This window comes from Triticum aestivum, chromosome 7A, assembly GCF_018294505.1.
Source record: "Triticum aestivum cultivar Chinese Spring chromosome 7A, IWGSC CS RefSeq v2.1, whole genome shotgun sequence".
NCBI classification, from domain to species: domain Eukaryota; kingdom Viridiplantae; phylum Streptophyta; class Magnoliopsida; order Poales; family Poaceae; genus Triticum; species Triticum aestivum.
This window is the reverse complement of record NC_057812.1, coordinates 55,844,578-55,865,437: the sequence shown is the minus strand read 5'-3', so window position 1 is coordinate 55,865,437 and position 20,860 is coordinate 55,844,578. Positions and strand designations below refer to the sequence as shown.

Below are 20,860 nucleotides of genomic sequence, written 5' to 3'. Positions count from 1 at the left end.
AGTCATTTGAAAATAGTAGTAAGAAATAATAAAGATGTGTAATCTTTCTGAAAAGAAAAGAGACCGATGGTCCTGCTTTATTACTTATCATAATATATACAACCTCAAAGTATGTACATGATGAGAGCCGGTGGCTCAGGTGTAGTATGGCCGGAGTTGAGCAATGTTCCACGGCCGGCGGGTCTCCTCTTCCGACTTACGTGAGTCTTTGTGCTCTCGAACGTCAATGAGGTAATATGACCCATTGTTTAAGTTCTTGCTGACCACAAAGGGTCCTTCCAAGGTGGGGATAGCTTGTGTGCATCTGATAGATCCTAGATGAGCCGGAGCACTAGGTCACCTTCTTGAAAAGCCCTGGACTTAACCCGGCGGCTGTGATAATGGCGTAGGTCCTGTTGATAAATTGTTGATTGAGCCGCTGCTAAGTCTCTTTCCTCATCTAACAAGTGAAGTGCATTCTGCCTGGCTTGTTCATTGTTAGCTTCAACATAAGCTGCCACACGGGGTGAGTCATGACGGATGTCACTAGGCAACACTGCTTCCGCTCCATAAACCATGAAGAAAGGTGTACAACCTATAGACCTGTTAGGGGTGGTGTTGATACTCCACAGCACTGAGGGTAGCTCCTCTACCCAACAACCCGGTGTTCACTGCAAGGGAACCATAAGCCGGGGCTTGAGACCTTTTAAAATTTCCTGATTTGCTCTCTCAGCTTGACCATTGGATTGAGGATGGGCTATAGAAGAAACATCAAGCCGGATATGCTCGCGCTGACAGAACTCCTCCATAGCCCCTTGGGATAGATTAGTGCCATTGTCAGTGATAATGCTGTGTGGAAAACCAAAACGGAAAATCACCTTTTTCATGAACTGAACCGCTGTGGCCGCATCACACTTACTCACTGGTTCTGCCTCAACCCACTTTGTGAATTTGTCAACTGCCACTAAAAGTTGTGTCTTTTTATCCTTAGACCTTTTGAAAGGTCCAACCATGTCAAGCACCCAGACCGCAAACGGCCAAGTGATGGGGATCATCCGCAGCTCTTGAGCCGGCACATGTGCTCGTCGCGCAAATTTTTGACATCCATCACATCTACTGACCAGATCTTATGCATGAGCGTGAGCCGTCAACCAGTAAAAACCATGACGAAAAGCTTTAGCCACCAGAGATTTTGACCCGACATGATGACCACAACCGCCTTCATGGATCTCACGAAGTATTTCTTGGCCTTCTTCAGGGGAAACACGCCGCTGAAATGCTCCAGAGACGCTGTGATGGTAGAGTTCTCCGTCAGAAATCGTCATTGACTTAGACCGCCGGGTTATCTGTCGGGCCAGGGTCTCATCCGCTGGTAGCTCGCCCCGGGTCATGTAAGCCAAGAACGTCACTATCTAATCTGGGATGGCGTGAAGAGCCGCTACCAACTGCGCCTCCGGGTCAGGAACAACTAGATCTTCTTTTGTAGGTAACTTAACAGACGGGTTATGCAAAACATCCAAAAAGGTGTTAGGTGGCACCGGCTTACACTGAGATCCCAATTGGCTTAAAGCATCAGCCGCTTCGTTCTTCCTACGGTAAATGTGCTCCACCTGATAACCTTTAAAATGCCCTGCAACAGCATCAACTTCACGGTGATAAGCCGCATGAGAGGATCTTTGGACTCCCACTTTCCTGACACCTGTTGAGCTACCAAATCTGAGTCACCAAGACACCGGACCCGGCTCAGGCTCATCTCTTTAGCCATTCGAAGACCATGGAGCAACACTTCATATTCCACTGTGTTGTTAGTGCAAGGAAACATCAGCCGCAACACATAACAAAATTTGTCACCTCGAGGGGAGGTTAAAACAACTCTAGCCCCCGAGCCTTCCAACTGTCTAGACCCATCAAAGTAAATAGTCCAATATGTGTTGTCTGGTTTATCCTCCGGCATCTGCATCTCTGTCTAGTCATTAATAAAACCAACCAGTGCTTGAGACTTGATCGCAGTACGTGGTACATACTTCAACCCATGAGACCCAAGCTCAATGGCCCACTTGGTGACTCGTCCAGTGGCTTCTCTATTTTGAATGATGTCTCCCAAAGGAGCAGAGCTAACCACAGTGATTGGGTGATCCTGAAAGTAATGTTTAAGCTTCCGGCTCGCCATGAACACCCCATATACGAGCTTCTGCCAATATGGATATATTTGTTTGGATTCAATCAACACCTCACTGATGTAGTAAACCGGCCGTGGAACCGGATGTTCCTTGCCAACCTCCTTGCGCTCCACCACAATTGCCACACTAACATCTCGTGAGTTGGCGGCTACGTATAACAACATCGGCTCTTTCTCAACTGGAGCAGCAAGGACCGGCGGCTCAGCAAGCTATTTCTTCAGATCCTCAAAAGTAGAGTTCGCAGCATCGCTTCAAACAAAATCATCCCTTTTCTTCATCATCTGATACAAAGGCATCGCCTTCTCCCCTAACCGGCTTATGAACCGGCTCAAAGCAGCAACACGACCCACCAGTCGTTGAACGTCATTGATGCATGTTGGTTTGGCCAGAGATGTGATTGCCTTAATCTTCTCCGGGTTAGCTTCAATACCTCGGTTGGACACCAAAAAACCCAAGAGCTTGCCAGCTGGGACTCCAAAAACACACTTGGCCGGGTTAAGCATCATTTTGTAGACCCGGAGGTTATCAAAGGTCTCTTTCAGATATGTGACCAAGGTTTCCTATTTCCTGGATTTTACTACTATATCATCTACATAAGCATGAACATTACGCCCAATCTGATTGTGAAGGCAATTCTACATACACCGTTGATAAGTTGCCTGGGCACTCTTGAGCCCGAAGGGCATAGATACACAGTAGAAGGCCCCAAACGGAGTGATGAAAGCTGTCTTCTCCTAGTCCTTGACTACCATCTTGATCTGATGATAACCTGAATAAGCATCCAGAAAACTCAAACGTGCGCAACCCGCCGTAGCATCAATGATATGATCAATATGGGGAAGAGCAAAAGGGTCAGCTGGACAAGCCTTATTTAAATCGGTGTAATCCACACACATACGCCAGGTGCCGTTCTTTTTGAGTACAAGCATCGGGTTGGCTAACCACTTTGGGTGAAAGACTTCCACAATGAACCCGGCCGCCAAAAGCCGGGCCACCTCTTCTCCAATGGCCTTGCGCCTTTCCTCGTTGAATCGTCAGAGAAATTGCCTGACCGGCTTAAACTTTGGATCAATATTGAGAGTATGCTCAGCGAGTTCTCTCGGGACACCCGGCATGTCAGAAGGTTTCCATGCAAAGATGTCCCGGTTCTCACGGATGAACTCGATGAGCGCGCTTTTCTATTTTGGATCCAAGTTGGCACTGATGATGAACTGCTTGGATGAATCGCCAGGCACAAAATCAACCATCTTGGTGTCATCAGCTGACTTGAATTTCAACACTGGTTCATGCTCCATTGTTGGCTTGTTTAAGGACATCATGTCCGCTGGGTCAACATTATCTTTATAAACTTTAGCTCCTCTATTGCACAAACAGACTCAGCATATGCAGCATCTCCCTCTTCACACTCCAGGGCTATTTTCCGGCTTCCATGTACTGTAATGGCGCCCTTGTAACCCGGCATCTTGAGTTGCAGATACACATAACACGACCGAGCCATGAACTTGGCGTAAGCCGGCCGTCCAAACAAAGCATGATATGGGCTTTTGATCTTAACCACCTCAAAGGTTAATTTCTCTGCTCTGAAATCATATTCATCTCCAAAGGCTACTTCCAGTTCAATCTTGCCAACTGTGTATGCCGACTTGTTGGGCACCACACCATGAAAAACAGTGTTGGATTGCTTAAGACTCTAATCAGTCAACCCCATCCGGCGAAACATCTCATAATAGATGATGTTGATGCTACTGCCTCCGTCCATGAGCACTTTAGTAAATTTATATCCACCAACTTGAGGTGCCACTACCAAGGCCAAGTGACCTGGATTGTCGATCCGGGGAGGATGATCCTCTCTGCTCCACACAATAGGCTGTTCTGACCACCGTAAGTAATGCGGAATCGCCGGCTCAACGGCATTGATAGCCTTTTTGTGAAGCTTTTGGTCCCTCTTGCACAAACTAGTGGTAAATACATGATATTGTCCACTATTCAACTGTTTTGGGTTGCTCTGATATGCGGATTGCTGCTGATTACCTTGGCCGGGTTGTGGATTATAACCTCCTTGGTTACCCGTATGCCCCTGACCTTGAAAACCGCCTCCATCTGAACCAGCGCCCGGGCCATGAAAGCCGCCTCCACCTAAACCGCCACCAGGGCCGTGACTCCCATCAAACACATTTGAATTCTTGAATGCCTTCATGATTGTGCAGTCCTTCCACAGATGGGTGGCCGTCTTCTCCCGGGTGTCGTGTCTTGGACAAGGTTCATTCAATAGTTGCTCAAGGGTGGGGCCTGACCCGCCTGACCGAGGGGGTTGCCTACCCTTGCGCCGTTGATTGTTGCCCTGCGCATTGGTGTTAGCCACAAATTCGTCAGCCTTACGTTTGCTACCTCCTTGATTTGCCGGGTTATGCTGGTGACCCTTGTCGTTGCCGTTCTTCTTTCCCTTCCCTGTCTTTTCTTCATCAGACACAAGGTCCTTGGTACTATCAAAATCGGCATACTTGACGAGAGCCGCCATCAACTGGCCCATGTTGTGGCAGTCACGTTTAAGCCGCCCCAGCTTCTGCTTCAGAGGTTCAAAACAGCAATTTTTCTCCAACATTAAGACTGCCGAACCGGCATCCATCTTATCAGATGAATGGATTATCTCTTTGACCCGGCGCACCCAATGGGTTGTGGAATCACCTTCCTCTTGTTTACAATTAGTCAAGTCCACGATTGACATAGGTTGCTTGCATGTGTCCTTGAAGTTCTGAATGAAACGGGCCTTTAACTCCACCCATGAGCCGATGGAATTGGGGGGCAACCCTTTTAGCCAAGTACGAGCCATTCCATCCAACATCATGGTGAAATATTTAGCCATTGCCGCGTCGCTGACCTCCAACAGCTCCATGGCCATCTCATAACTCTCAATCCAGGCCCCAGGCTACAAATCGGCCGTGTAATTAGGCACCTTACGAGGCCCCTTGAAATCATTTGGCAAACGCTCATTACGTATGGCCGGAACTAGGCAAGGAACACCTCGGTTCTTGTGGCCAGCCCTGCCTCAACCGAAGATGCTGGATAAGCCGGAAACGCTTGATGAGCCGCTTGTTCCGCTGCCAGTTGAATCGCTCGCTCTGCTTCTTGTCGGATCCTCTCCTGATCTGCCAAGTTAAGGGTTCCAGCCTGTCCCGGCTCATGCCTCTGCGGCCGGTTGCGACGTTGAACATTGCTTGACATGTCGAATCCATACGCCTACTGTAGCTTGGGCTCCGGCTCGGGCGAGGGGTTGAATGGATCCTGTCTCGACTGTAAGAGTACGCATCCTGCTGCGCCAGAGCTGTTTGAAGAAGTTCTCTCACCTTCGTGTTTCGATCGCCGCCGGCGAGTCGCCCTCCATCGGGAGAGCCGCCAAACGAGCCGAAGCCGCAATGAGGTTTTCCAAGGAATTGGAGAAGTGACCCGGTGGTGTTGGTACATAATGAGGCGGAGTGATATGTATACGAGGCGGTTCCATGGCGCGCGGCTGAACCGGTACCCTGGGTGTCGTGATCCGATTTGCCTCTGGCGGGTTACTTGTCCCGGGCCCAGGCGTATGAAAAAGGTTCCTAGGATCGAGCATCAGAGGTAGACGTGACTGAGTTTTCTGATGCCTTCTTCTCATGACCTTGTTTGACGCGTTCAGATCCACCGAGAGCCGGAAAGTCTCTGCTTGAAGCTGTTGAGCACGAGCGTCCAAAGCCGCCCGCTCCGCGGCCATCCTGACCTCTTCTGCTGCTAAATTTTCTTTAGCTTGTACCATCTCCTCACGTACGCGTGCCACCTCTGCGTCATGCTGAGCTTGATCCGCCGGCTCCACTACGACAGTCAACAAGGTCATCAGTTTATCCATGAGGTCCATCAGAATCTGAGCCGGGGGGCGCGCGGGGTCTCCTGACCCGGCTACGGCCGACCCGGTGGTTGTTGCTGCCGCTGCTATGGAGTTCTGCCCCGGCTGTGTTCCTGCCATGAAGACTCCGACCCAATTCGGCGGCTCAAGGGGGTCCGGAATACTGCTGCCATCGGAACAGCCCCCGAGCATGCCATCCTGCAGCTGATACAAAGAGTCCGTCTCTCCCGTTGATGATGTGGCGTCAGAACAGATGGCCGTCTCACTGCCGTCCACCGATTCTTCAGAGTATTCACCGCCGTTGATGCAACCTACGAAGGCATGCTTCACGACAAATTGAACACGGGTGGACTTCGCGCGCTGAGCCGTTTTGATGAGGTTGGTGTGGACGTCCTGCTCAGGGCCCGACTCGCCGATCCTGCCGATGAAGACATGAATTCCGCCGAAGGGGACCCGGTACCCGTACTCAATTGAGCCGGCCTCGGGGCCCCAGCCTTCGTCGTCGATGTAGAGCTTGCCGCGACGACTCTTGGTCATACGACCCACAGCGTATCCCTTGAGCCCTTCAAAGTTGCCCTTCAAGAACTCAAATCCACCATGCGCTGGCCCCACGGTGGGCGCCAACTGTCGTGAAATTGTCGCGGCAGATGTCCTAGCAAAATGACTTAGTCAAATGTTGGCGTTGCCAACTATTGACAACTTTATATAAGATAGGCAACACAACTCGGTAATCAATCAAGTAGTACATAATAATTGAAACAATGACAAGCATTGGCATGACAATTTTTGGCACCAAACCAGTGATGCTATATATACTCCCTCTGTACTACCGAGTGGAAACAAACTCTGATTTTTATGAGAGGGAAATCCCCAATCCGTCGGCCGATTACAAACGCTTCCCCTTTCCAAAAACACATTTGGATATCGACAAAGGTAATCATCAATGATTGGTTGACTAGTGGGGTGGGTGTAGTCCCGTCACTGCCCTGCCCGTCGTTTCCGCCGCGCCCGAGCCGACGCCGAGCGAGCCACCAAATCTACAGCCGTGAAGGGGGCGGAGAGCACGCTGCCGGCAGCTTCCCCTCCCCTCCTCGTCTCGCCATTTCCACGGATTCGAAGCAGAGCAGGTGCGTGTCCGTCTCCTCCCCCCTCTACTGTTCCATTGCTGAATCCGTACGCTCCAATCCACCGCCTGCTGCGGTGCCGCCTCTCAGCAGCGGCGCCCGGCGGCAGGCCTCGCCGCTTCGGCACCTCCCTGCTAAGATTCCCGGCCTCGGCCTTGCTTGCTCACCTGCTCGATCGATTGCAGGCCGCGCGCGGTAGGTGGATGCCAGCGGCTGGGATACTGGGATTGGGGGTCCTGTTTTGGTCAGTTCAGATTTACTCGCTTCTGAAGACTACTAGTTAGGATTTCAATCTAGAAAACTCAGCTAGGGCCGTAGGCCAACTTGATTCCGGTGGCGCTTTGACGATCTGCCGCATTCAGCATATTCGGGTGCTTTTCCACCCACCTTTGTTCGAGGCACAAACCCACAGTGAATTTTTTTACTGCATCTGCTGGCGCTGGATCCATCAATTTTCTGATTGAATAATTCCAAAGCACATAAGTTAGATTACTGTACCGCCACAGCTGCGTTTGATTAGGACAGGCAGATAATGTCTGCCTCTCTGTGGTGTTTCAGTGTTTCGATTCGACGAGTTTGCTGATGAGCAGTGCCCACATAGGCTGGGCGCATCCCTGAACTTGTGATGCTCTGCTGCAAGGGGATTGTTATTTTGTGGTGATCATGATTTCGAGTTTTATTTGTGGCTCGCGCAAATAAAACGCCGAAATCATGATGACTTAATAGACAGCTCAGCTTCCTGGAATGCCTAAGTTTGGTTCCCATATCACGCAACATCGTGAAATTACCACTGATCGAGCTTGGCTCTGTTCTTGAACTGTACAACCACTGTGCTTCGCTTATTCTGTGTATCTTCCCTTTCCTTGTTTGTTAGCACATATTTTAAGGCATTAGATGGGAAGTCTTCTTCAGCTAACTGTTCGGTTTATTTAACTTTTCCGTTCACCATTTGAAGAGTGAAGACAGTAACTAGAATTTCCTCTGCAGACCTTGTCCGACGACGTCTTCTTGGATGGCCGCTGCTGTAAAAACAAGCGGTGGTTTCTGTAACACACAGCAGCAGTGGCTACACTCAACGAGAGATCTGTTTTTACATGGATCCACTCATTCAAATGCCAAAGAATGCAAAAGCAAGAAGGCAAAAAAGCCCACTTCACTGCGTGTGAAAGCTACTTCCACGAAAGTGGAATTAGATTTTAATGATCCATCTTGGAAGCAGAACTTTCAAGAAGACTGGGATAATCGTTTTAATCTGCCACGTATTACAGATATATATGACTTGAAACCAAGGCCAACTACATTCTCACTCAAGAAACAGAGGTTTTGTGCGCTCTCTCTTCTTTGTCATCTTTGAATTAATTAGCCAGACTTCCTGTAAGCTAATAACTATGCGGCATTTCTTATCCAATGCCATCTATTATCACTCTGGTAGAACTCCTACTGGTGATGAAGATAGTACACCTATGGATATGTGGAATGGTTACGTGAACAATGATGACCGAGCGCTTATGAAGGTTAGTACTCTTACGAAAATTTAGCATCATACCGGAAGACTCAGATGTTAATTTGAAATTTAACATTTCACAGCGTTAGAGCCATCATTGAGCTGGGTGAGATCGTTTACTACTCCTGTACAGAAGATATGAAGATATGTTGTTGTAGTCTTTTAGACACTGGCAATCGGCAAGCATCATTGCACGCTTTGATGTTAACTTTTATAATAATATGGTATTTAAAGTTACAATGAGTATGATTATGTAAATATTCTCTATGGCAAATCTACTACTGCTATTCTCATATAGTGAATTTAAATACTTCTTTGTATCTTAGTCATGAAAGTTCAAACTGCTTGCTGCATGCACTTTAAAACATCTATTTGTAATGGAGTAGTCATAAATTTTGTGATATGCTTTCTCAGCAGCTAACTTCTATGATGCACGGCATCACTGCATTTATTAGCTCCTAAAGAAGCATGTAGCTCGCAAAAGGCAGCTTTTATTTTTGTTCCCACTATGCTGTGAACTTAACATTGCAATGCTACTTTAGGTGATAAAGTATTCGTCGCCTACTTCTGCTGGAGCAGAGTGCATTGATCCTGACTGTAGCTGGGTGGAGCAATGGTATGATATCTTCTAGGATACAAAGAAGTATTTAAATTCACAATATGAGTACTATTTCTGTCTGTGCCACAAGGATGCCATCTTTCTTCACATGCTATGTGTTATTTCACATCAACTTCTGCCCTTTTGTTTTCTACAATGGCGGAACTGCTACTTGTTTGTTAGATTTAACTCTTGAGAATCTTAAAGAGTCAGGCAGTGACAAATAGCTTTATGCAGGGTGCATCGTGCAGGGCCTCGTAAGGATATATACTATGAGCCAAATGAAGTAAAAGCTGCTATAGTTACTTGTGGAGGTCTCTGCCCTGGTTTGAATGATGTCATCAGACAGGTCCCTTTCTTTTAGCATTGTTCAAACAAATTTTGTTTGGCTGGCATGTCTACCTAAATTTTGGTACATGCCCATGGTACTCATTGCGGACTTCAACTTAAGTAAGATTAACCAGCTCTGCAAATTACAATTGGGGCTATAAAGCTCTGCTTATCCTATGATTTCTCCAATCAGCTACAAGTAACATAAAAAATCAACAAATTCATTGAGTTTCATGCACAAGGTGTTACACACACATTCATTTGTCTAATGTAAATTGCAAATATAAAAGTGGGGCAAATTTCATCAGTGCATGATATTGACACGGTACTTTTATGAGTCCCCTGATCCTCAAACAGAAATGCGAGTGTTATCATTTAAAATTTCCGTGCAGCCTTTTTATCAGTCCATGCAGTTTTTCATAGATATGTTTTGTGGTTTTGTTGATGCTTTCAAACGGAGCATTTACCCTATCCAGTATTCTGGCAAGCAAATGATATAATAGACTCGAGTGCAAATTTTTGGTTAATGTTGAGTATATGACGTGTATTTGCATCTGCAGGTAGTATTCACCCTAGAGACATATGGGGTTAAGAATATTGTTGGAATTCCATTTGGTTTTCGTGGATTTTTTGAAAAAGGTCTAAAAGAAATGCCTGTAAGAAGCTCCTCTCATAAATCAGCAAAATAGTTACTGCTTATTAGGTTCTCAGATTTCATTTTGGTAACACCATCCAGCTTTCACGTAATCTAGTGGAGAATATTAACCTTGCTGGTGGAAGTTTTCTAGGAGTCTCCCGTGGAGGAGCTAAAACTAGTGAAATTGTAGATAGTATACAGGTAAGCAATCTGAATTGCAACAATTTTATTCTGTGTTGGTTATTCCTATACTTTTTAATAATCATGGGTTTTTCAGAAAATGATTAATGATTATCTGGTTTTTTAGGCCAGAAGAATTGATATGCTTTTTGTACTTGGTGGAAATGGTACCCATGCAGGAGCAAATGCTATCCATGATGAGGTTCTTATATCTTTATATTTCTTGTCAGTCCTTTATTTTTTACCCCGAAGCAGTTGGAAAACATCCTACTGTGATTTATATATATATAATAAAGTTAGTATGGTTAGTACAGAAGTTCAATAATTAGGGGATCAGTATGAATAGTATTTACATATGGTAGTTACAAAATGAGAGGAGATAAGGTTGTAAGCATGGGATTAAAGATTTTGTTGAATACACGACTTGAGTCTCTGGAGATGCTTGTGCTTGGTCCTGTGGGTCATAAGAATCAGGTCATCACAAAGATTGAAGTCCAAGTTATTAATTGTAGGATGATGTTCTTGAGGATGAGGTCATTCCTCTGTTTCCTGATTTTCCAGCATGAATATATGATAATCATCATACTGAAGGAGGTCATTTCTTGTCAGTCCTTCATCCAAATATTACATTAGCCCATGAATCTTTCAGAATTAAATGGAACCTCGCTTAAGTTTGAACCCAGATAGGTGAAGATGCATGGATGCAGAAACCCCCACCGTCCATCTTGTTTCATCTTGCTTTCAAGATTCATCATCTTGAACGTTCTATATATTTCTGTTCGTGCACAATACCTATTCATTCCCCTTCCCCAAACACTTGCAGTGCCGTAAAAGAAAGCTCAAGGTTTCTGTTGTAGCAGTTCCAAAGACCATTGACAATGATATACCTTTAATGGACAAAACATTTGGTTTTGATACCGCTGTGGAAGAAGCTCAACGGGCCATTAATTCTGCCTATATAGAGGTAGACTGCTGACTCTCTCTCTCTCTCTCTCTCTCTCTCTCTCTCTCTCTCTCTCTAAGCCATACTCTATGATATTATTAAAACATCATGTCATTAGGCACGTAGTGCGTATCATGGTATCGGCTTGGTCAAATTAATGGGAAGAAGCAGTGGTTTCATTGCAATGCATGCTTCTCTTTCGAGTGGGCAGGTTGATGTCTGCTTAATACCAGAGGTTCGTAAACACTGCGCTATTTGTATTGAAACGTACTATTTCTAAACATGGATGATGTACCAATAGAATCTTATACCTGTATGAAAAGGTCTCATTCGCGCTCGATGGAGAATATGGTGTTTTACAGCACCTCGAGCAGTTAATAAAGAACAAGGGATTCTGTGTGGTTTGCGTTGCTGAAGCTGCAGGACAAGTAAGTGAGCTCATAGTGGCTTTAGCCTTTGGCTTTTTCCGCTCCATATACCACTGATTAGCTTCTGTTTTCAGGAGTTACTGCAAAACTCAGGCGCAACTGATGCATCAGGAAATACAATACTTAGCGACATTGGTGTTCACATGCAACAAAAGGTTTGTATATGATAAATCTCTTTACCTCGGAAAGGTTGATTTTATAATGTACATGCTGTCCTTTGATACAGTAGAAAGTTAGATGGTTATGGTGACATTGAACTTGGTCTAGCCTTATTCGTCTTACCGTACTAGCTTTTCTAGCTGCTTATATGAGGTTGCTGAAACTGAGTGTCCCCCATACTTCCATCCTCCCGTTTCTCTGTTCCATTCTGGAAGTCGTCAATGGACAGCATTTAGTGATGCTGATTACTGTTACTATTTAGTGACACTGATTACACTCTGCAGATCAAGACGCATTTCAAGGGCATCGGTGTCCATGCTGATATAAAATACATCGACCCGACGTACATGGTCCGGGCTTGTCGTGCCAATGCGTCCGATGCGATTCTGTGCACCGTGCTTGGGCAAAATGCCGTAAGTTAAATCAGTTTCCTGCACGCCCTTGCAGTTTAATTAATCTTCTCTAACCGTAGACGTACGGTTCACCCATGTTATTATCCACAGCCTGCTCATGTGAGAATTCTATGATGCTGCCCTGTGCAGGTCCATGGAGCGTTTGCCGGGTTCAGTGGCATCACTTCCTGCATCTGCAACACTCACTATGTGTACCTTCCGGTCACGCAAGTCATCACGGCACCGAAGCGTGTAAACCATAAGGGCAGGATGTGGCACCGTTGCCTCACGTCCACAGGCCAGCCGGACTTCCGCTGACCACCTGTTGCTACAGAACTTGAATGATGAGTGCTATGGAATTTCGGTGTTAAGTTTTTGCCCTGTGCAATCAGTTCGGTTTTTCTCTTTGTGTAATCAGTGAAGTTTTTCAATGTTAAGTACTAGAGAATCTGAGTGCTGTGCTACATAATTAGTCCAGTTTTTGCTTGTGCAATCAGTTCAGCTCAACTTTTGCCTTGTGTAACCCTTCTTATTTTTTCCTTGCTCAGCGAGTTCAGTTTTTCCCATTTAACCTGCCCATCTTTGATTTTTGTGTCACCAGTTCAGTCAGTATTTAGATGTTCAAAATTTCCTTTGTGTAATCAATGTAGTTTTTGCATTATAACCCGTTCAGTCATTTATACTCCCTCCTGCCCCAAAATAAGTTTTGTGGTTTTAGTTCAAAATTTGAATTGAACTAAAACCACGACACTTATTTTGGAATGAAGAGAGTAATATGTTTCAGCGGTACAATTTTTCATTGTGAAAATTTTCAGTTTTGATAGTTTCAGTGGTTCACTGCTGGTGTTTTGGTCACTGGAACGCTGATAACATGGAAGTCTGCGTGTTTTTGCCTTTTCCCCCCTCTTATTTTGACCATTTGACCTGAATTAGTGGGCTAAGGTCACTCAATCTGCGTCCAGTCGAGATCTCCCAAAAGCTGGTTCTCCCAAAAAAAATTGTGCGAGAAATGAAGAAAAAATAACTCAGGTTTCTCCTGGTCTCTCGCCTGTCCGATGTCATCGCGCTGCACAATAGCAGACACTCTTGGGGTCTGTCTAGGATACAAACTATGTCACATCCAACCCGATGTCTACTATGTTTGTGGTTATTTTTTTTGTTCCAGCTTTTTTTTGTTCCTTCTTGCTATGTTATTTGTGGAAGCTTAGATATGACATCCTTAGAAAACATTTAGTAGATGTGAATTAGACAAACTGTTTTTCATTAATAACAAGCACGCAGATGATTCAGGATGGAGATCTTTTTCATATACAACAGCAGATAACCTGTAGATGCAACTCACCCGCTGTATATGTCATGGTTCGTTCGTACAGATAAAATGCATTTAATCTATATTTGTTAAACTTTCGCGTCCTTTATTTTTTTCCCCATCTGCAAGCTGGGATATGATTTAAGTCGGTTAACTAGTGTTGGATTTGTGTTCTCGGGATCCATCATTGCGATTACGTTTGCTCAAACACCGACGTGAAGCTTGGGAGATAGTGCATGAGCAGATGCAGATTTGTGGTTTGCGCTGTCAACATCTGAAAGATGGCAAATCGTGTACTGGGTTTGTGGTTGGCGGGTAGTCGGTATGTTTAGCCTTTGGTACCTGGGCCAACCAGCCTGACCCGACCTGGCCCAAAAAAGCCCGACCCGGCTCAGCCCGGTCTTGCTCACGGGCCGGGCCTGGGCCTAGGTTTTGAGCCTAAAGATCAGGCCTGGGCCTGTCATATTTGTGATTTAAGGAAGAGACCCGGCCCAAGGCTTGGCAGGCTTTTTCATAGCTGGGTCGGACTTGGGCCTGAATTCTAGGCCCAACAGCCAGGCCTAGGTTTTCTTCTTCGGGCTTTGGTAGGCCCGGCCTGACGGATGGCCAGGTATAGTGAGGCCCTTCCCCTCGTCACCAGCTCCGGCACTGTCGAGGCAGGCAAGCCTCCCGGCGCGGTCGAGATCTCCTATCCCTGCCACGAGGAAGAAGATGTCGACAAGACAAACCCCATGGGGAGGAAGTATCTGATGTTCGCCGCCAACTGCTAAAAAATAGTATGGCGAGGAACGCCGCCGCCGCCGCCGCCGCCGCCAGGTTACTCGCCGACTCCCCATCTCCCTTCCATTCCAGCCACCACCACCGCCGCCGTGCCCTCCCAGTCCCCACATCCCGCTCCAAGACCTCCTCCGCCAAGCCCGCTCCTCCACCTCCCCGCACCGACACCACCGGCGATCCAGCTGCAGCCACCGGGCCCTGCCCCTCCCTCTTCCAAGAAATCTCCGGCCTCATCACCCCTGCCGCCGGCACGGCCAGCGACCCATCATTTCAATCTCGAGTGAATAGACAGTCGTGGAGCAGCGGCAACGGGGCCCCTTCACAATGCACGGAAGGTGCTCGACCAAATGCTCCAGAGACTTTTGCCTTTTTCGCCGGCAGAGTTCCTGACCAAGGGGTTCCTGATGGCCCTTCTGACAGCCCGGATGGCAACGCAAAAGGCTCTGCGCCTAGCCAGGAAGCATCATCTTACAAGGTGGTAGGAGGTGCGCTCGCCCAAGATCCTGATATTGACAGTGCCCAAGTGCAAAAGATCACCGAGGTTTTACGGTCAGAGGTGCCCGGATTGCCTTTCGAGGAGCAGCTGGGGAGCTTGGGGGTCGTGTACACGCCGAGGATTGTCAACATGGTGCTCAAGAGGTGCTTCAAGAAGACGCACCTGGGGCTCAGGTTCCACTACTGGGTTAAGCAACTTCCAGGGTTCCACCACACTACAGAGACGTACAACACGACGCTGTTTATTGCAGGCGAAGCAAGGAGTTTTGGGTTGATGGAGGAGCTGATGGGCGAGATGGAGAAGGAGATGTGCCCCAAGGACATCAAGACGTGGACAATTATCATAGCCAGTTATGGGAAGGCAAGGCAGGTTGGCAAGATGCTGTCTGCATTTCATGCTATGAAGAAATCTCGTTCCGTGGCAGTAGACACTAGAGTATATAGGACGATTCTTCGTGCCTTGTGTAACAATGCAAGGCATGAGCTTGCTCTTGAGTTCTACAAGGATATGCCCACCAACATGGACGTCGGTTCTGACATTCTGCGACTTCTGTTGTGCTTGCTGGCTGGATCAAATAATGCTGAAGCTGTCTTCATTATCAGAGATGATATGATTAAAAGCGCGAGGTATCCAGAGGAGTATTGCTACTTGGAAGTTCTACGGAGCTTCTGTGTCTCAGGAAAACTAGCAGAAGCTCAGAAAGTCTTTCAGCAGATGATGAACAAGTCCATGGATAGCTCATCTGCTTTTGAAACCCTCTTGAGGGGAATGTGCAAAAGCGGAAGGATGGATGAGGCTCTTCAGCTAACGGAGCATATGAAGAACAGATCATCTATTAGCAGCATGGCATTTGGTTTTCTCATCGATGGCTACCTCAGGAAAGGAGAATGTACAAAGGCACTTCAGTTGCTGCAGGGAATGAGGGAGTATGGTTGTATTCCATTGGCCTCATCTTACACTCAGCTCATGCAGCACCTCTTCACATCTGATCAGTATAAAGAAGCCTGTGAACTGTATGAGGAGATGCAGGAAGTTGGTGTTCAACCAGATATTGTAACAATCACAGCATTGATAGCCGGGCATATTCGCAGTGGACATATTTCTGAAGCATGGGATATTCTAAAAAAAATGAGCGAGAACGGTCAAAAGCCCACAATTAAAGCTTATACAGTGTTCATCCATGAGCTCTGTAAGGCTTCCAAGCCCCTCGAGTCATTGGAACTTCTGAAGGAAATGTTGAAATTTGACTTCAGGCCTTCTGAAGAAACTTTCTGCCGGATTATTTCTTCCTTGCGTGAGAATAATTATCTGGAGGAAGCTATTAATGTTGAGAGAATGCGGGCACCTTTTGATATTAGAAAGCCTAAAGGTGAGACAGAAATCAGATCATTAGAGAAAACTGACACAGTTGATGAGTTTCAGAAATTATCCGAGTGTGAACTGGAGGAGAAGAAAATGATATTTGGGCCTGTTGTTCTTCCATCTGATAAAGACTCTGAGATATCGAGGTGCACATTTCGTGATAACGAAAATCACATCGAACTAACAAAGGACTGCAGCGATGAAGATGTTGAAGGGATATGCCAAATTCTGTCATCTTCTGACAACTGGAGCTCAATGCAGCAGGCACTTGAGATGAGATCACTGCATTATACACCAAACCTTGTCAATGCCATCATGAAGTGCTGCAAGAGAAATGGCCATGCTGCTTTGAAGTTTTTCTCTTGGGTAGGGAAACGACTCTCCTACATGCACACAACAGAAACGTACAACACAGCTATGAAACTCGCAGGCTCCGCGAAAGATTTTAAGCACATGAGGCACCTTTACAGAGAAATGGCGTGGGCACAATGTTCTCCAACAGTGGACACATGGAATGTCATGATTTGCCAGTACGGTAATGCTGGTCTCACTGAAATGGCCCTGGAGACATTTTATAAGATGAAGCAAGCAGGCTTTCAGCCTGCCAGAAGTACTTACAATCACCTGATAATGTATCTCTGCCGCAGAAAAGGCCGAAAAGTAGACACCGCAATCAAGATCTTGAAGGAAATGATTCATGCAGGTTATATGCCTGATAATGATGGGCTTTGCACGTATCTTTCAGCATTATGCGAGTGCGGGATGTTGGTTGATGCAAGAAGCTCGATAGTATCACTATGTGAACACGGGTTTACTAAACAGATTGGCTACTCCATACTCCTTAGATCATTATGCAGGTCTGATAGAAAGGAGGAAGCTGTCAGTTTGTTTGATGATATGGAGAGATATGGCTGCTCCAGAAGTGAGTACATGTATGGAAGCTTCATTCATGCGTTACTGAGGTGGAATCGCTTTGAAGACGCTGTAGCCAAGTTTGAAGAACTGAAGAATGCAGGCATACGTCCAAGCACCCATATGTATACCTCGTTCATCATCTACTTTTTTCAGAAAAGAGACGTTGTCAAGGCAATGGATATGTTCAAGGAGATGGTAGACGACGGATGTGAGCCTTCAGTCATCACATACTCCGCGTTAATACGTGGTTACATGGAAGTAGGCATGGTTTCAGAAGCCTGGGATGTCTTACGGCACATGAAACTGAAAGGACCATCGCCAGACTTTGGGACCTACTCGATGTTCATAATGTACCTCTGCAAAGCTGGTAGATCGGAGGATGGGTTGCAGCTGATTCATGACATGCTGGATGGTGGCATCACCCCCAGCGCAGTAAACTTCAGGACTGTTTTTCATGGCCTGAATATGGAGGGCAAGCACAAGCTAGCCGACTCTGTCCTCCAGTCAAAATGGCATCTGCGGAGGCAAAGGAGCTACTCAGATTCTTCGTTTGTTTAATCTTGCAGATGTGCTCACATACTTGGTTCACTCAAAATAAATCTTCACGAGGATCATTTTTCTTTTCTTTAGACAAGCTTATATATAGGAGCATCTTCTAAGGATGAACTGTAACCTTTTTAGTACCGCAATACTAGAAGCATCCTGTCATTCTCAAAGTTTCAGGAGATGAGGCATACTAGGATGCAAAGATCTCAATAGGATTATTTATTTATTTATGCTCATTTGCTATTCCTCAGTCGTCCAAGAATATAAATTGTATCAGTCGTTTGCAACCGAGGAGAGCAAAGTTTAATACCAGAGTTTTCTAAACATTGGTGTTCACATGCAACAGAAGGTTTGTATACGACAAATCTCTTTACCTCGGAAAGGTGGATGTTATAATGTGCAGGCTGCTCTGTATAACCAGTTCAGTCAAACATTTTAGATGTTCAGTTTTTCCTTTGTGTAATCAGTACAGTCTTTGCCTTCCATAACACTTCCAGTTTTCTTCCATTGTGAAAATCTTCAATTTGTACAGTTTTCAGGGCATCAGCGCTACTTGTTTTGTCACTGGAACGCTGACAACATCCAAGTCGCTGCTGGTGTTTTTGGCTTTGCTTCATTTTGACCGTTTGATCTGACATAGAGGGCTAAAGTCACTCAATCTGGGTCCAATCAAGAGTTGGTTCTCATAGAAGTCGAGCCTTGGCGTATATCGCGCCCGTAATTGAAGAAAAGAAATAACCCAGGTTTCTCTTGGTCTCTCCATGAAGTGTTGCATGCCCGTCCGATGATTATAGGTCTCCTTCGATTCAAATGAGCAGTACCACACCTGAAGAAGCAGGGCTCCTTGGATTCAAATGATTTCATAGAAATTCTAGAGGATTAGAATCCTTAGATTTTTTTTCTATAAATTCTATGTTGGTTGTTTGATTTATAGGATTGAATCATATTCCCTCCGTTCCTAAATATTATTCTTTCTAGAGATTTCAACAATTGACTACATACAAAGCAAAATGAGTGAATCTATGAATCTACGCTCTACCTAAATATTACTCTTTCTAGAGATTTCAACAATTGACTACATACAGAGCAAAATGAATGAATCTATGAATCTATGCTTTAAGATATGTCTATATACAGTATGTGGTAATCCATTTGAAATCTCTAAAAAGACAAATATTTAGAAACGGAGGGAGTATATGATTTTTTTCCTTTTCTTTTACTATGTTGCGAATATGTTTTTTCTATTCCCGCGTTTTTAGAATCCTGTGAATTCAAAGAGGCCTAAATCGTCGGGACGAGGCATACTAGCATACAAAGGTCTCACTAGGATTAAAGAAAAATTGTATGCACATTTGTTATTCAGTCCGAGAACGGCTGCAGCGATGGCTCACCAAAACCTCGCCGAGGACGGGGATGAGGCGTCTCACTGTTGACATCTCCAACGGAGAAGAACGGGTTTCGCAGGGTTCAGGTTTGGAGGCTTCTCTGTTTTGATACGGCACGGATTAGACGGAGCCCGAGCTCAAGACAGGGACACTGTGGCCGGCCACGGAGGGGGAGAAGCAGGGGTGGAGAAGGTGATGGGGAGCTCGCTGGGGAAGACCACTGCTGACATCCAACAGCTCAGGCCACTGCAAAATCGACTAGAACTCGTTCTACTTTTCAGCTAACTGTTCACTAGGTGCTCCCTTATTATGACATTCAGGGATGTTTCCATTCCATCACATCTCAACAAAAAAAAGAAAAAGAAAGAAGAGATGGATCTATCTATCACTAGCTACTGCTATTGCTACGTCCTACGTACATACAGACTCCCACTCAATCTATCAACTACTGCCGGCTAATGGTGCTTTCTCCGCTTCTTCCCGGCTCGGTCCTTCTTTCCCAGGACTCAAGGACAGATTCCAAGAAATCAAGCCGCGTCTCCGACTCCCTGAGCGCGAGCTTGGTCTCCCTGAGGGCGAGCTCGGCCTCCAGGGCGGCGAGCCCGGCCTCCCTGAGCAGGCGAGCGCGGAGCTCTGGCACCGACGCCGACTCCGGCAGCTGCATCGCCATCCCCAGCTCCGCCAGCAGCTCTGGATTCGCAACGCACAACGCAAAATACATAGATTAATAAGATAACAATGAACCGATGAGGGAAACAGAGGAGTCTCAGAAGGAGGACTTGCTTACCCTGCTCGCGCGCCACCGCCGCGGCGCCCCTCTCGATCACCGCCGTCGTTCTGGCGAGCAGCGGGTGAAACTCCAGCAGCGGCTGCAGCAGCTCCCTGGAGATCGCCTCCTGCACCGGCGTGCGCGCCGTGCTCTTGAGCACCACCAGCTGCCGCAGCAGCTCCCTGGTCATCGCGTCCCGCTCCTGCTGGGTCGTCATGTGTGCTTTTCTTCTGGCTCGAGCTGGGCGGTGGAGCTACCTGTGGACTGTGGTGAATGTGTGAGCTGGGCGGTGGCGCTACCTGCGGTGACGACGAAGGCCTTTATTCCTCGTTGCGAGGCGGTGCGCGGTACGCGTGCATGCATTGTTGGCAATGTGGGCGGGCTGTGCACGCGCGCGTGTCTGGGGTAGCCTGGTACGTGGCGGTTGCATGCTGCTGTGCGGATTGGCGTGTCGGTTTGGCAGGCGCGCCGCCGCCGCACCCAGGCCACACCGCCGAAGCCGCACGAACACCCAAACCGACAGAAGGCAGGGTCAGCTGGCTCAAGCTCACTCGAGGCTCAGGGTGGACGACACGAGCGGTCTTTTGAACCGGCTCATGGCCCGCTCGGTCCGGGCTGGCTCGGTCCTAGCCCGACAAAAAAGTCGGCCGTTCCGGTCCCTCAAAACAAGACCGAAAATCGCCTGGTCCGGTCCGGTTAAAGCTTGGGCCGACCAAGCGGACCGAAAAAGCAGCCGGCGGTATGGCAGGGCCATGGCCAGAGCGGGGCGGGGCGTGGCTGGGGGCTTGCCGGGGGCATGTCGGGGGCTTGGCGAGTGCGTGGCGGCAAGGCGTGACAGGGCCACGCACCTGTGCCGCGGCCGCCGCCGTCCAACGCACAAGCAGAGCACCACCGCATAACACCAAGGCCACCAGCCTTCCGGCGACGAACCATCATGTCTAGGAGTTCCTCCGTCGTGGGATCTATCATCTTCGTC

The 20,860-nt window shown here is 47.1% G+C and overlaps 2 protein-coding genes across 3 annotated transcripts; one reads left to right on the top strand and one right to left on the bottom strand.

Annotated features, from left to right (window-relative positions):
* The first annotated feature begins 6,891 nt into the window (after nucleotides 1–6,891).
* On the top strand, nucleotides 6,892–12,896 carry LOC123149986 (ATP-dependent 6-phosphofructokinase 5, chloroplastic). Of its 2 annotated transcripts, XM_044569776.1 has the most exons (15): nucleotides 6,946–7,157; nucleotides 7,340–7,398; nucleotides 8,142–8,474; nucleotides 8,587–8,668; nucleotides 9,201–9,274; nucleotides 9,494–9,605; nucleotides 10,147–10,242; nucleotides 10,323–10,424; nucleotides 10,531–10,605; nucleotides 11,227–11,367; nucleotides 11,465–11,581; nucleotides 11,670–11,774; nucleotides 11,849–11,929; nucleotides 12,218–12,346; nucleotides 12,476–12,896. In XM_044569776.1, the coding sequence occupies exons 3-15, from the start codon at nucleotides 8,167–8,169 to the stop codon at nucleotides 12,641–12,643; spliced, it is 1,590 nt and encodes a 529-aa protein (XP_044425711.1). In that variant the 5' UTR covers nucleotides 6,946–7,157; nucleotides 7,340–7,398; nucleotides 8,142–8,166; the 3' UTR covers nucleotides 12,644–12,896. The 2 variants fall into 2 exon arrangements, with proteins under 2 accessions (XP_044425710.1, XP_044425711.1); XM_044569775.1 differs by lacking the exon at nucleotides 7,340–7,398 and having other exon boundaries at nucleotides 6,892–7,157.
* A 6,238-nt stretch (nucleotides 12,897–19,134) lies between these two features.
* LOC123154360 (uncharacterized) lies at nucleotides 19,135–20,163 on the bottom strand. The gene is made up of 2 exons (XM_044573114.1): nucleotides 19,903–20,163; nucleotides 19,135–19,805 (listed from the first exon to the last, which is right to left on the bottom strand). Exons 1-2 carry the CDS (start codon nucleotides 20,099–20,101, stop codon nucleotides 19,561–19,563), a joined length of 444 nt encoding a protein of 147 aa, XP_044429049.1. The 5' UTR covers nucleotides 20,102–20,163; the 3' UTR covers nucleotides 19,135–19,560.
* Nucleotides 20,164–20,860: the final 697 nt, after the last annotated feature.

Excerpts from the sequence above, each read along its gene's own strand:
- LOC123149986 (XM_044569775.1), top strand. The coding sequence starts at position 8,167 with ATGGCCGCTGCTGTAAAAACAAGCGGTGGTTTCTGTAACACACAGCAG. Across the intron at positions 8,475-8,586 it reads TTCTCACTCAAGAAACAGAG|AACTCCTACTGGTGATGAAG; the intron begins GTTTTGTGCGCT and ends TCACTCTGGTAG. Across the intron at positions 11,775-11,848 it reads TTGCTGAAGCTGCAGGACAA|GAGTTACTGCAAAACTCAGG; the intron begins GTAAGTGAGCTC and ends TTCTGTTTTCAG.
- LOC123154360 (XM_044573114.1), bottom strand. The coding sequence starts at position 20,101 with ATGACGACCCAGCAGGAGCGGGACGCGATGACCAGGGAGCTGCTGCGG. Across the intron at positions 19,806-19,902 it reads GGCGGTGGCGCGCGAGCAGG|AGCTGCTGGCGGAGCTGGGG; the intron begins GTAAGCAAGTCC and ends TTGCGAATCCAG.